We start from the raw sequence: 16,170 nt of genomic DNA on the forward strand, positions 1-16,170 counted from the left end.
TGGTTCAGGATACAATCAAAAAACTTGGCTGGGAGCTGCTACCCCACCCGCTGTATTCACTAGACTTGGCCCCTTCCGACTACCATTTGTTTTCATCAATGGGACACGCATTGGCGGCTGAGAAACACTTTGATTCCTATGAAGAAGTCAAAAATTGGGTGTCTGATTGGTTTGCTTCAAAAGACGAACATTTCTATTGACGTGGTGTCCACAAATTGCCAGATAGGTGGTCAAAATGTATCGAAAGCAATGGTCAGTACTTTGAATAAAATGTTTTTACTTTTCAGTTCAAAATTAGTGTTTCATTTTCACAAAAAAACACTCATTTCGAGCCGGTACACTTGGTAAGTGTTCAGTCTGTCACTCACCCACAGCAGTCAGCACTCATCTGCACTGCTGTTTTTTACATAAAATGCCTGTCATTGGTACAGAGAGTGCATCTGAGCTGTGGCCCTTGAGTAAAGCATTGTAGGAATTTGCTGGTTTTTAAATATGACATGTGCCTCAAAATGTATTTTTTATGGTAAGTCTATTAATTGCTTCAACACAAAAAACCAAGTTGATACTGTCAGGTACACAGGTGAGAGCCCACAGCACACACTGAACAGTAACTAACTGCTCACTGGTGGCTAATGGCCAGCTGCCTGGCTGACTGACTGATGCGTTACATATCTAAAAATAACCTGATTGCAGTAAGATTCAGAGCTTTATAATGAGGATTATACTTTGAATTGTTGCTATCAGTTCTTGATATTACTACAAGGTCTTGCTTTGTAAATCCTTCCTCAGAAAACTATGGTTTGTCTCATCTTCCTGGAGAATCTTATGTATGCTCCACTAAATAAAAATGACAACAGATACAGTTTACTTTTGTGAAGAGGGCTTTGTGATGCAAGTTAATCACAGTACCACCATATTTCTGCAGAACTGAGTAGTGATTATACGACCAGACATTCAAGTAACATTGGACTGTTGCCAGCAGTGGCAACACAGACACAATAGAACACAAAATTTGCACTGATCACAATCAGTTGCCTAAATAGTTACTCTTCAGATGCAATATTCACTTTATATATTTTTTCAAAGTAACAGTTTTTTTTTTTTTTCAAAAATAGGCCTACATCCACTTGCGTACTCTTCAAACCACTCTGGCAGAGACTTCGTAGCCTTATAGCAAATTTTGGGTCTCTTCCTGTTCCAGTCGTGTGTGGAACACAGGATTATGTCTGCTTAAATGCCTCTGCGCACAGCATAATTAGATATTGCCTTCTCAATCCCTATGGAAGTAATACGTAGGAGGCAGGAGTGTGTCTTTAAATTACTTACTTAATACTGGTTCTCAAAAATATAGAAGTAGGCTTTCACTGGATAGCTGGTGTTTTTTTTGACTGCCTGTGAATTCAAGTTCTTCAATATAATAGTGTCACTCTCGTGTTAGTAAAATAAACCTATTCTTATCCATGCTGCCCCACTTTGAATATGTTCAATATTCCCGTTTAGTCCCATTTGTCATTAGCCCCACATACTTGAGAAATGATCTAGGATGGGTTGTTTGAATGTTTTATGAGTGGTTTCCTTCATAGACTGATTCAATTCTCCCAGGATCCTGCATACGAAACAAAGTTTGCCACCTGCTGTACCTACGACTGAGCCTGTTCCATTCCGTATCCCGACAAATTGTTATACCCTGGTATTTTATCAGTTGACTGATTCCAGGTGTGACTCATTGAGTTATGGTTATAGGATACTACTTTTCTGCATTTTTTAAAGTGCTCAATTATACATTTCTGTTTCATTCTGCCACCTCTGCAGGATTAGTGTTGCAGTTCCACACATCTAAACTTGTCTCTATGGTTCACTGTCTTTCCACTGATGCTATTACAGTCAGATTTTGTTGTGTTTACATTTGTTAATGATCATTCAAATTGTGTAAGACAATCTCTGAGCTCACAGATTGTGAAGTGTGTTCTGTGATACAGTATTTTTGAATGCAATGTGTTGTGATTTGAACTTTAAATGAAAACATGGTTCCAGTTTGATACTAAATAAAAACTTTTATTAGTTCATAGAATGACAGTAAGGTGATTAAACTCAATATACAAAATAATGCAAAGAAGCACATATGTGAAATTGTCCATTGCAATGATGCCAGAGATGGATGTTCTAGCAGAGGCATTGATTCTGAATGAAAATTCCAACACCTCCACTAGAAGTGCTGCCTCATAGTATTTCAGCTTCGTAATCCAAATCCTTGGATTAGTTAATGATGTCTGCTTCTTGGCAGTGGCTTCGTCATCATGTCTGCAGGCATTTCTCTCATTTAAAGTTGCTCCACTGTAATTTCTCCTGAATCATTTTTTTCTGTGATGAAATGATGTCTGGTGTCGGAGTGTTTAGTGCAGCCTTTGTATCCACATGTATTTGACAGATCAGTTGCACCTTTGTTGTCACAAAATAATTTAATTGGGCCTTCTTTTGAAAAAGGGGATGTTTCTCTTTGCAACCGTTGCAGCCAATGTGCTACCTGACATGCAGAAGCTTATGTACTTTGCTTCTGTTGTCAAGGGAGCTGCTGTTGGTTGTTTTGAGCTGTTCCATGAAATTGCTGCACCTTGTAAATAAACAAGAAACCAGTGGTCAATTCTCTATCTGCAGTGTCCTCTGCCCAGCCAGCGCCAGTGCATCCTGTGATGTCATGATCCTCATCTGTAAGAAATTGTAGTTTGAAACCTTTAATTCCTTTTAGGTATCATAGGATACTTTTTACAGGTGGCCAGTGGGGTACTCCTGGGTTAGTATTAAACTGACTCACCATTCCAATTGCCTGTGTGAAATCTGGTCTAGTACCTCACTGAGCATACATTAGGCTACCTATAACTTTTCTGTATGGGACATTCTTCATGGCAATTTTTCTCTCTCTGTCTTTGGGCCTTTTCATGAAGTAATACTTGACTGTTATCAAGTAAACTGGATGGCAATCTTCCATGTTGTATTTTCGTAAAATATGATTTATATAATAGGTCTGGTCCCACAGTAAAAGCTTATGCTTGTGATCTGTTGTTACTTGGGTTACTAGACAACAGGCTACATGTCCAAGGTCTTTTAGTTTAAAGTGTTCCTTTAATTCCTCTTTAAAGGCAATTTTTTGTTGCAAATTGTCATCTACATGAACTGCTAAAATGAATATATTGCTTCCTTCATTTTTTTAGTAGACACGAGTGTCAGCTGTGGATCTACTGTAATTCAGACCTACTAGAGCTTTGTCCAGTTTAATGTTCCAACAGCAACTTCTCTATTTAAATCCGTAAACTGCTTTCTTGAGTCTTTTACCGCCTTCATCTTTAAATGTCTTTGTCTTGTAGTCAGCTGTGGGAATCGTATCATAAATTTCTTCTTTTAAGTCAACTTGCAGTTTAAAAAAAAACCACACACACACACACACACACACACACACACACACACACACACACACACAAAAACTGTCACTATATCACAATGAACAATGTCCAAGTCATATTTGACATTTGAACTAAATAAATATGTGAGTGAATTGTATCATATCACTGGCACACAAGTTTCTTCATAGTCCAGTCAGAGACTTGTGCACATCCCTTAACTGGCAGATGTGCTTTCTTCTTTGATCTTGGTATTTGGGAAGATCTTCGAGTACTTGTTGAGGTGGTTCAGAGTCTTCATTTATTTTAACTGAGTCAGATTCTTCTGAAATGCTATTATCTGCTGTGATGTCCTTAAATTGTCTTATGCCTCAGTTGAACCTGATTCTTCTGCAACACTGTTATTTGACGTGGTGTTCCTTGAATCATTTTGCACCTCAGTGCTGAGCTCAAAAAGTTGAACTGTTCAAATGTATCAACACAACAGTCAGTTTGTGTTGTCATCAAACTGCTGCCTAAGATCGCAGAGTCGTGCCGATGTGTTATGGAGTTTGTTGTGGGGAAGAGTTGGCACTGTTTGACACAAAGGCCCACACATTGTCTAATTTCAGTGCTTCTTATTTTCTGTTAAAGTTGTTATGCTTTTGAATTTCTGTGACATCTCTGCACATCATAGTACAGTTACATCTTTGTAAAACTACAATATTGGGAGAAATGAATCTCGTGGTATCCTGGTCCCAGTGTTCAATCTGTACTACCAATTTATCCATGCTGCCCAGATGACAGTTGCTCTTTTGTTGCTTAACACTATGCCATCCGGCGACACCACGGTGGTGTCATGTGTGAAATAGCGGTCAACGGCCAGTGACATGGCAGTGGTGTCGTGTGCATAGTGTCGCTCAGTGGCCGGTGACACCACAGTGGTGTCGTGAGCATAGTATAGCGCAGTGGCCGGCAACAGCACTTTAATATCTTTTGCATTCTGTTGGTGTTTTGTTTAGGTAACAATAAGTCACACACAGCTACAAGTTTTTTTTGTTTTCATAAGTACTTGCGCCCTATCATTGTGACAGACAAAAGAGACGATACAATGAATAAGCAGACATCTTGTCTGACATTCTGGATGACTTGGCTGATTGGGAAGAAGACATTGGATATCAAAAGAATGAAAGTGAACCAGAATCGTCAGAAGATAGTGAAATACGTCCAAGAAGAATTCAATAATAAATTTGAAGGACCTCTGGGTCCAAACATATTTCCCAAATATACCCAGTGTGTCGAGGATATTGTAGTATTATATAATGGGAATGATCTATTTGAATATATTAGCAATGAAACCAATGAGTACTACAGTCAAAATTGCAATAGAAGGAAACTGGATACAAAAATGCCAAATTTGTTGACATTACAGGACCCAAACTTAGAAAAGGGTTTCAGCTTGCTGTCCTTATGGGAATTGTAAAAAAGGGAAAGATCAATGATTATTGTTCAACGAATCCGTTGATAGACACACCAATATTTCGCAAAACAATGTCCCGCAACCGATTCAGACAAATACTATCATTATTACATTTTTCCGACAGCAACAAAAACCCACAAAATGCCGACCGGCTTTACAAAGGGCAATTTGTAATTGATTATTTTTCCAAATAGTTTAAAGAAACCTTTAATCCAAATCAAAACATCTCAACTGATGAAAGAATGATATCGTAGCATGGACGGATAATTTTAAAGTTTACAACCTGTCGAAAATTACGAAATATGGCATACTCATTCGAATGCTGTGTGAATTGAGTACGGGATACATATCCTCATTCAAGATGTATTCCGGCGCTGCTCAGCCCTTAGCAAAAACATTGATGGAACTATTGATACCTTCTTATGGAAAGTGGAATCACCTCTATATGGATAATTATTATAACAGTGCAGAACATGCAAGAAGTTACTTGAAAATATAATTCGAGTTTGTGGAACGATACGGCAAAATAGAGGATTTCTGGAAAAATTAAAGCACGCAAAAGTCAATGTATTTTAAGCTTGTCATCGACGGAAAGTACTCGCGCAGGTATGGAGAGCTTCAGAAACTAAAATGATAAGAATGATCTCTACATTACATAATGCCACTTTGACTGACACTCACAGAAAATGTAGAAAAACCAATTACACAATTAAAAAACTCGAAAGTATATTAGACTACAGCAAATACGTGAACGGAGTGGATCAGGCGGTCCAATATTTGAGTTATTACCCTATGTACGGAAAAACTATAAACTGGTCAAAACAAGATTTGCGTGTACCTCTATCATCGCACATTATTTAATGTGCATTCTGTACATGTCAGTATATCAATACAGAACACAAGAGTCTCTGATTTCACGATTTTTTATTCAAAGTGTCTGATTTGCAGATAAAAGACCACGTACCTGCTACTGAGCAAAATGTGGAGTTTGCCACTACATCATGTACATCTCATCATGTTCTGGTTGACAGACTTTCCGGTCACATAAACCAACACCAGCTAATACTTATTTCCGAAACGAATAAACGAAAACGAAAAATTGCCATGTATGTTCCAAAAACAAAAAAAGAACAACAACAAACTTAATGTGTAAGTCTTGTGGAAATGAGTTACATCTGGAAGACTGTTTTGCTGCATATCATACAAAAGAGAAACACTAAGTACCAAAGACAATGCAAATAAACAAACATATGAAACAAACAAATTTTGTATTTATTTACGTATGTATATCTTCGACATTTCATGAAAGTAGGGGAAGAGGGTTGACTACTTATGGGAACTAATTATGAGATTAGTAAAACTTTACAATTTACAATCTCCCGATAATTTCAAGAACGGCCGGCAACAAGCCAAGTAATCTGAATTAGCGCTGCTGGCGCCAAGTGAATACATTTGTGCGAGATGTGCAGATGGCAAAGTGTTAAGATGTGTGTTAATGCTTGTTTCTATGGTTCCTTTGTACACTTGACTAAATGTGTGAGGGATTTGATATATCCTTGCTATGGCAACCAGCGAAATGGGTACTTTGCAGTGTTCCAAAATTCATGCTTGTTTCTTGGTGGTTTAAACACTGTCTAAATACAATGCCTTCTTGGTACTTTGCTGATTTATTTGCAACAGCTTTTATAAGTTGGAGGAAAACTAAGCCTTTGGTTGGTTCTTTTTCATTAGAAGCGCCAGATGTCTTAGGATGTAGTACAATACTCTTTGTCAGAGTAACTGTTTTTTCTGGAGGCAGTTCTTAAATGATCGAGTTGTTCTCAGGGTAATGTGGTCCGCTGATTCTTTTAGCTTAGACCACCATTGTTTTGACTACTTCCCTTTTCTGCCTGAAATGGTGATTGGAATTTTTGTGAAAATACCTGTCTGTGTGAGTGGGCTTTCTGAAGACTTTATGCCCTAAAGCTCCATCTGGTTTTCTAAGTACCTGTTCATACAAAAATGAAATTTGACTGTCTCTCTCTTTTTCCATTGTGAACTTCATTTTTATTTGTAATTTATATTAGAATTAATATCTTAATTAATTACATCATTAATGCAATTAATTATTTGGGGTAACATAGGTAATTATAATGTGTTGAATGAATTTAAAATGGAAACCATCACCCATTATATTCAGAACTACCAAAACAGCATCACCCAAACAGTCTAAGATCAGTAGGTCGACCAGTGGAAAGATTGCAGAAGACCTTCTGGGTGAGACTGTTACATGTCAAGAGGAAGATGATGATGATTATGATAAAAAATATCATTCAGAAAATTTAGAAATTCTGAGAGTTATTTCTCTCCCTGTAACAGAAATGTTATTAGTGTACAGAAACCAACACAAGGATTTTGTCTTCGCTGTCTGAAGGGTCTAACAACCCTACCACAACAAAGGTCAAAATTTTAATAACAATTGTGGTGTTGCTCACGCTACTAAATACTCCATTTTCGGGCAGCATCAGTCATATTATGTAGCAGGTGTCATGAGAGCACCGTTAATAGTCATTTCATGTAATAATGAAAAAACTAGGCACTCATCTTTTCGTGGTTCCCACGCTGGTCTCGTCGTAAAATCATGGCTCAATCGTTGAAAATATAGGTGGTTATGATTCCAAGCTCGGATGCAAAGAGGCCTAGGTTTTATCCTGCTATATTCAAAAGTTTTGTAGATGCGCTTCACGAAACATTCTTCAAGATTAAACCTTTCAAAGTTAGCACAATGGTGATGGAAAAAAAATAATCAGCACTCCGAATTTAAGTTACACTTTCTTTTAATTGCTTTTATTGCAATATCATGTAAACACAAAACATCACTTCACAATACAAAACATACTTGAAAACATCTTCCTCACAGTCACTGTTAAAGTTCACATTTTATAAGCTGACGACAATACTCGTCTTTCCAACATGACGTCCACGACTTGACTTTCTCAAGGTCCGACTCTCTAACAACTTAACAACTAACCAATTATCGCTTACGCGCCTAAAAATCAGAGTTACAAGTATGTCAAAGATCATAGTGACAAAAGAAAGAATACACATAAGAATAATATCATTGCAATATAAACATATCTATGTATCAAAAGTGAAATCAAATCTGAATGTTGTCTCAGAAATATGTCAACTACTTTGCAGAAACACAGCAGAATATTACCGGCATCGAGAGGTTCAGATGAGGTGCCGTAATGGTTGCGTAATTCAAGTACCATCACAAGGGCCACTTCAGATTTTTTGGTCAGAGAAATATGCCTTTGACCACACCCTAATTCCCTTAAAACAAAGATCATCAGTAATGCAAATACTGGCTGTAAAAGCTCTCATTGTAAGACTACATAGCTAACTGTTACAGTGGTATAGCAGCTATTTTTTATGTATTTGATAATTTTTTAATACATTGTTTTTAGACAAAGCAGGATATCCATTTTGATGATCATATGATGAAACTTGACCTAGAATGTTTGTGAGTGAGGCTGATATTTAGATAGTGGCACATTTTGTTTCTTTATCAGGAGATAATACATTTCAAATAAAAGATACCACAAAGAAAGTCTTAAGAATTATTGAAGTGATTAACTTTATAAAAATTAAGACTGTCCTCTCTGTGCTGATTCTTTGATATTCAGCTGTTTATTCGTGTTTGCAGGCCAACACAAATAATACCACGGTGCCATTCTGCACATGGTGGTGTAATACTGCTGTGAAATGTTACTTCCAACAAGGACATTTGTATTAATGGAGAATATGGTATAAAATGTAATATGTATGTGATGGCACATTGTCACTACACAAGAGGTTCTGAGCAATTGACAGGCACAGACAAAGGATAATAAATTGCTTTTTTCTCAGATAAAATCATTCTTCTGTGCTAAAACACACATGCCTGCCCACTGTTTGGCACATGTTGTAAATGATGAGCAGTGATCTCTCTTCATACACATATTCCATTCTACAGTTAATGTTAAATAGTGGTTTAAGCTTTGTTTCAAATTTCTGCTTTAAATTTTTGCATACTGTGTAAAAATACTTCTGGCCTGAGAGTTTCAGAATTTTTTCAATTATTGTGGTGTGATATTTCAGGTTATTCAAGTGATGGGAATTAGTCAGAAGACTATTTTAGTTTCCTAAGGTAAAAACTAATTAATTTGTATCTTCATGTCTCTTACGTGTTTTTGTTTAATGTTCTTCACTTATTAAGAATGAGGGGGAGCATGTATGTGTGTCAGTGTAAATAACTACTTTTTTGTGAAATATGCGGTGCTGAAGCATTTATAACCTTTTTTTGTTAAATGTTTTATATCATGCATTAGAGTATTAGTTTGCTTATAATTATACACAGCTTAAGTTGTCTGCTTTTGAAAAATTTAATTTGGTATTGTGTATTATACACAAAAAAAGTTGTACATCATTCTTGAAACAATAGTTCTAAAGCATTCAGTGTGGTGGTGAAGCAGTAGTTTGAAAGTAATGCATCTATCAATTTATTGACAACCAAAATCCAACAGTCACATGTGCTGTATGTTGTGTACAACTTCATATGCAACGGTAATGAGAGGCCTGCTACAGAGTGGTGCAGCAACTGTTGTCATAGGAAAGATGGGCAGCAGCATAAATGATTAGTGAACAAGTTAGCACAGTGAGCAGAAGACTGACTTAAATTGTATTTTTCCAAGCGTACGGAAACACATTACAAATAATGCAACAAGAAAGAGTCCATCTCTCAGTGTTAACAAGGAAGAGGCTCTGTGTACTAAAGCACAAACTATGGAGTTGGAGTCATGACTAGGCAGCATCTGCATAGCGTCATATAGCAAAGTGACTCCATGGTGTGAATGGCTATGTGGCTGCCACCGGCCATACTGTATTGTAGCAGCAGAGAGCACTTGTAGCTCAGAGCTGCTGGAGCTGTGGCTCAACAGGCATGCATCATTGGGTACTCAGGATCTCCCACATCCACTATTGGTGTCTGATGAAAACTTTCAGTTCTATTGACAACTTTGATGCCTGTGGGGTGGTATTGATATGTGATACCACACTGTAATTTAACAGAAACAATAAATACTTTTCTTGAAGTAAGCCCTTTGTGCAGAAAAGTAATTCAATGTAGAATAACACATCACTTTGCATCAATGCAACCCAGCACACTACACGGCATGTTGCCCACATCTTTACTTGATCACTGTAGTTCTGACTTATCCCATTCTTCAATGGCAACATTGTGTTAATTCTCGTAGATGTCATGGTGAGTGAGGACATGCTCGCTCAGCTCCTTTCAGTCTCCCCCAAGCATCTTCCAGATTGTTGATGATGCCTGCTCAAAAGTCACAGAAATTGTCATTCATTAACTTGAATTCTTCCTTGAAATTCTGTTGAACTGGATCAATGATGGCTTGGATGATGATGTTCATGTGTTGTGGAGTGTTGTGTTTGCCATGGATGACCAAAAATAGTGTCCAACACCTCCACACTGTGCCACCCCAAAGCATCACTGATCCACTACCTTGCTTGCTCAATTGATGGGATCTCTCAGGTGTCCAGAATTACCGTGTGCCCTTACACAAGTTGATGATGGTCATCTGTGTGGTGTCACTGCCAGACACCACACTTGCTAGGTGGTAGCCTTTAAATCAGCCATGGTCCGTTAGTGTATGTCAGACATGCGTGTCGCCACTATCAGTGATTGCAGACCGAGTGCCGCCACACGGCAGGTCTAGTCTAGAGAGACTCCCTAGCACTCGCCCCAGTTGTACAGCCGACTTTGCTAGCGATGGTTCACTGTCTACATCCATTCTCATTAGCAGAGACGACGGTTTAGCATAGCCTACAGCTACGTCATTTGCTACGACCTAGCAAGGCGCCATATTCAGTTACTATAATCTGAACAGATAATATTGTGAATCATGTACCGTCAAGAGCAACGTTCATCATTAATGGATTAAAGTTAAGTATCAAACTAATTACGTCCACTTTCTGAATTCTAATTCCTTGTCATGTTCCAGACGTCACGTCAGTATAGTTCTTCCCTCCTCATGCCAGCCTGTGTGAGCTAAAACGCATGCATTTTGGCCTCCTCTAGTAACATGGTGTTGGCTCTTCTGCCAACACAACAATCTGGTATCAATCATCTGTTGTGTTCATCTGTGGAGTCCATAGTTCATTCCTGTTGATTTTGTTCCCATCTGTACCACTCTGCATGTTGTATTTGTTTAAGGTCGAGGCTGCTCCATGGATGACTAGAATACAGAGAGACATTCTAGAACCTGTTTCGTACCGTGTGGTTGGGCATGTTCCTCTTGATGTGGCCCTCAGAAAATCGCTGTTTATTATGTTGGTAGTCTGGCCCTGTAGGTTAGAAGATCTCTACCTCCTGTCACAGCTGTTGGTCTATCTCTGATGATCCTTTGTAGATATAGGACAGCGGCCGGCCAAATTTGTAACGAGGATAATCATCAAACAGTCATTTGTTTTAAGAGAGATTCTATTTAGTCCATCATTTCCGATTAATGCCATCTTCAAGCTCCTATGCATTCTATTTATAGACCATCAGATGCATTGATACTTGCATAACTGGACCCATCAGTATCTGGATTCTGTGAACTCATTTTTGAAGTGTTTGCTTCGAAGACTTGACAAGTATTGATATATCTGTTGGTCTATACATTGAGTGCAAAGGGGCTGAACATGAAAATAATGAGCTTCCAAGACTGGTGGTCTAAATAAAATAACTTGTCAAAAGATACGGCTGTTTGCCAGTTTTCCTTAGTAAAATTTGTTGTTCTATGATAACCGGTGTGGGGCAAGTCATGAACGCCACCTAGATTTTGAAAACAATTCCAGGTCTGTGCTCTTCTCTTCTTGACAGTCATTGTTGACAAAAAGCAATGAACAGTGTACAATCAGATGCTAATATCCCTCTTCTTGGTATCAAAACACTTCCATACACTATTTAAAAAAGGCCTATACTATTTTCTAAATGAAGATACACATTAATTGCTTCACCAACATTTAGTGAAATGGATATGCCTGAGTACAGATGGGCATATACGCATTGTGATGAATCCATTCAAAGGAAGGGATCTTATAACTTGAAATTCCAAGATTGCTGAACATGGAGCATAAGCTTTGATTTCTCAAGGATAGGGAAGGTATTGACCATGTCCTTTTCAAAATAACTACCCCAGCATTCATCCTAAGAAGTTTAGGAAAGCTACATTAAACCTCAGTTTGAATGGCTGGACTGGAAGTTGAACCCCACTTTTCTGGAATGTGTCTCCCAAGTCTTAACCATAGTGCTACATTGTGACCATTATTTGGTGTATGGGATGAGCTCGTGGTTACATCGGACTAATTTAATATGTCAGTCCATTTTGCAGCATACCTCTGGCCACTTCTTCATCATGAGGCAAATATTAGACCCTTAACTTCCTCTCCAGCTTCCTTTACTTTCAGTCTTTCATGCATTTGGCATGAATCAAATTGAGTTTCCTTTAGCAAGTCATGAAACTCACAAAGGCAGCCTATTTCCTGTATTCCTCTTACCAGACAACACAGGTTGTTGTACACCAGTGTGCCTTTGATGGGGAGGACAGATACCAACCTTAAAATGGTGACACTTTAAGTAGAATATGTAGATAGCACTCAAATTATTTCCAAGTAGCAAACCAAACAGCCCAAGGAATCGCACAGTTCATCGCATATCTTATGCAAAGCAGTTTGTAGCATTTAAACAGAAAGTTGATGTATTTTTGATATTAATGTTTGGCAGGGCTACCAAAGAGCAAGTATTGACTGGTGTCACTTGAGGACTTTCTTTGCCCAGATTCACAACTTTATGGTTTGTGGCATGATATAAATCCAGTCCCAGGTGAGATTCTGACACCTCAGAGATCTCTTCAGCCCAATATTCTGGTACATGAAGAATTGTTTCAGCAACTGCATTACTAAAGCAGGACCTACAGTACTTACAAAAATGAGTCCATCACTTAGTTTCCCTTGCTAGGATCACATATCCCAGTGTTGAATCAAATCGCATCAGACACTTATGGTGTATGATGACCAACACTTATCAGGTGATGAAAATTACTACAGCCTTGCAAAATATATGCAGAACATTCTATCTAACACTGGAAAGGTAACAGAATTTTACATGGCATTCCAGGGCTGTAGTGTGTTTTTGTAAAATTCTTTTGTTTTTCAATGCATGCCATATTATGGGTGAAGTATTGTTCAAAATTTTATCATAGCCCACAATTTTATGATATGGACATGTATCCAAAAATCTTAGTCACAGGTACATTTGCAGCATAAAGTTAGGCTGCTTGGAAGGGTATTATATACATCTGCACTCATGTTCACCAAAAAGCTATTTTTTATTTATGTTCTGTAGTGAACAGTTAGTGACTGCCCTCCTTCAAATCAGTTATCACTGCTATTTATTCCTGTTGTAGGCATTTTCCATACACTGAGTGGTTTGCATTGACAATGTTTGGTGCCGTGCCCCTCCCCCACCTCACACTCATTTTGCATTTTGTCTTCCACTGTCTGTTTTTAAAAAGTTACTGTTGTGCTTTACAACAGTGTGTTTTATCTTCAAGGATACAGTCTGTTTCATAAGCTCAGCTTTTTGTGCTTGAAATAAGTCTGTAGTGTTTTCCATGTTAATATTTGCCATTGCAATATTCATCACAGAGTTTATTTACAATTTTCTGTCTGTTGTTAGCTCTAATTCATCCCAATCACTAGTGCACACTGTTAAGATCCTCTGTGCATCTGTCAGGAGATACAGAAGTCATATAGTTTAGTACATACCTACTTACTGTACAGAAGTGCTGGAGTAATTAAGTGACTATGTGATATCCAGTTTTTTTTCAGTATTTATTGTTATTTAACCTTCGTCTATGATAATTGCCTAATCAGTGCTTCCTTGTTCATGTAATATTTGTCCACAGCTGGTGATGGTGGAAGAATATTCTATTTTTCTGTATCCATTTGTTTATTGAGGGCAGTCTCATCATAACAGTATATTGTTATTGTTGTTGAATATAGCTTTGTTGGAAATTAAGCCATAATACAATTAACATCCCACTGCATATCAACATGAAAGTATTAAAAACTTTTTACGTAACTACTTTGAAAATAATAATAATAATAATAATAATAATAATAATAATAATAAGATGCCTATAAATATCTAGGGTACAGACAAAAAATAGGAATAGATAATACAAATATTAAAGAAGAACTAAAAGAAAAATATAGACAAAGATTAACAAAAATACTAAAAACAGAATTGACAGCAAGAAACAAGACAAAAGCCATAAATACGTATGCTATACCAATATTGACCTACTCATTTGAAGTAGTGAAATGGAGTAACACAGACCTAGAAGCACTCAGTACACTTACTTACACGATCACAATGCCACAAATATAGAATACATCACATACATTCAGCAACAGAAAGATTCACATTCAGCAGAAAGGAAGGAGGAAGGGGATTTATCGACATAAAAAACCTACATTATGGACAGGTAGACAATTTAAGAAAATTATTTATACAGGGTGGTACAAAAAGGTACAGCCAAACTTTCAGGAAACATTCCTCACACACAAATTAAGAAAAGATGTTATGCGGACTTGTGTCCGGAAACGCTTAATTTCCATGTTAGAGCTCATTTTAGTTTCGTCAGTATGTTCTTCCACCTACGCTCAATGGAGCACGTTATCATGATTTCATACGGGATACTCTACCTGTGCTGCTAGAAAATGTACCTTTACAGATACGACACAACATGTGGTTCATGCACGCTGGAGCTCCTGCACATTTCAGTCGAAGTGTTCGTACGCTTTTCAACAACAGATTTGGTGACCGATGGATTGGTAGAGACAGACCAATTCCATGGCCTCCACGCTCTCCTGACCTCAACCCTCTTGACTTTCATTTATGGGGGCATTTTAAAGCTCTTGTCTGCGCAACCCAGGTACCAAATGTAGGGGCTCTCGTGCTCATATTGTGGATGGCTGTGATACAATACGCCATTCTCCAGGGCTGCATCAGCGCATCAGGGATTCCATGCGATGGAGGATGGATGCATGTATCCTTGGTAACGGAGGACATTTTGAACATTTCCTGTAACAAAGTGTTTGAAGTCACGCTGGTATGTTCTGTTGCTGTGTGTTTCCATTCCATGATTAATGTGATTTGAAGAGAAATAATAAAATGAGCTCTAACATGGAAAGTAAGTGTTTCAGGACACATGTCCACATAACATATTTTCTTTCTTTGTGTGTGAGGAATGTTTCCTGAAAGTTTGGCCGTACCTTTTTGTAACACCCTGTAGAACGAGCAGAAACTAGCAAAATACACAAAGCAATCACTCATATGAATACATCGGCTACACCATTGCAATTTCATAACCACTTCTACAACCCTTTAGATCACATAACATCAACAGATACAAAGAAAGTAAATTGGAAAAAGAAAACACTACATGGCAAGCACCCGTATCATCTAACACAGCCACACATCGATCAAGACGCATCCAACACATGGCTAAGAAAAGGCAAAATATACAGTGAGACAGAAGGATTCATGATTGCAATACAGGATCAAACAGTAAACACCAGATATTACAGCAAGCATATTATTAAAGATCCCCACATCACAAGCGGATGTACAATACTAGCAAATACAAAATACCCCAAAAGATATGACAATGTAGCAAAAATAATACATCAGCAGCTTGCCATACAACATAAACTAATAAAACAACACGTTCCCACATACAAGTATGCACCACAAAATGTACTGGAGAATGATGAATACAAATTATACTGAAACAGAACCATTATAACGGATAAAACAACACCACATAACAAACCTGACATTATACTCACCAATAAAAAGAAGAAATTAACACAACTAATCGAAATATCCATACCCAATACAACAAATATACAGAAGAAAACAGGAGAAAAAATTGAAAAATACATCCAACTGGCTGAGGAAGTCGACATGTGGCATCAGGATAAAGTTGACATTATACCAATTATACTATCAACTACAGGAGTCACACCACACAGTATCCATCAGTACATCAACGCAATACAGCTACATCCATACGTATATATGCAAATACAGAAATCTGTAATTATTGATACATGTTCAATTACCCGAAAGTTCTTAAATGCAGTGTAACATATACCGTACAGTTAAAAGGAAGTCACACTTGATCAAGGTCCGCGTCGCTTTCCATTTTTTAAACAGACATAATG

The 16,170-nt window shown here is 37.7% G+C and overlaps 1 protein-coding gene across 5 annotated transcripts in view; it reads left to right on the forward strand.

The window, feature by feature from the left end:
- Nucleotides 1-16,170, forward strand: part of LOC124612825 (kinesin-associated protein 3) — a 224,990-nt gene that overhangs the window by 187,811 nt on the left and 21,009 nt on the right. Inside the window, exon 17 of one of the 5 annotated variants that reach the window (XM_047141252.1) lies at nt 8,977-9,025. The exons of the other annotated variants lie outside the window; for them this stretch is intronic. Coding sequence (XP_046997208.1) covers nt 8,977-8,989 — 13 coding nt within the window. The 3' untranslated portion in view covers nt 8,990-9,025. The remainder of the gene's footprint in view (nt 1-8,976; nt 9,026-16,170) is intronic. 5 annotated transcript variants of the gene reach the window in all.

This window comes from Schistocerca americana, chromosome 4 (genome assembly GCF_021461395.2).
Source record: "Schistocerca americana isolate TAMUIC-IGC-003095 chromosome 4, iqSchAmer2.1, whole genome shotgun sequence".
In the NCBI taxonomy this organism is placed as follows: Eukaryota; Metazoa; Arthropoda; class Insecta; order Orthoptera; family Acrididae; genus Schistocerca; species Schistocerca americana.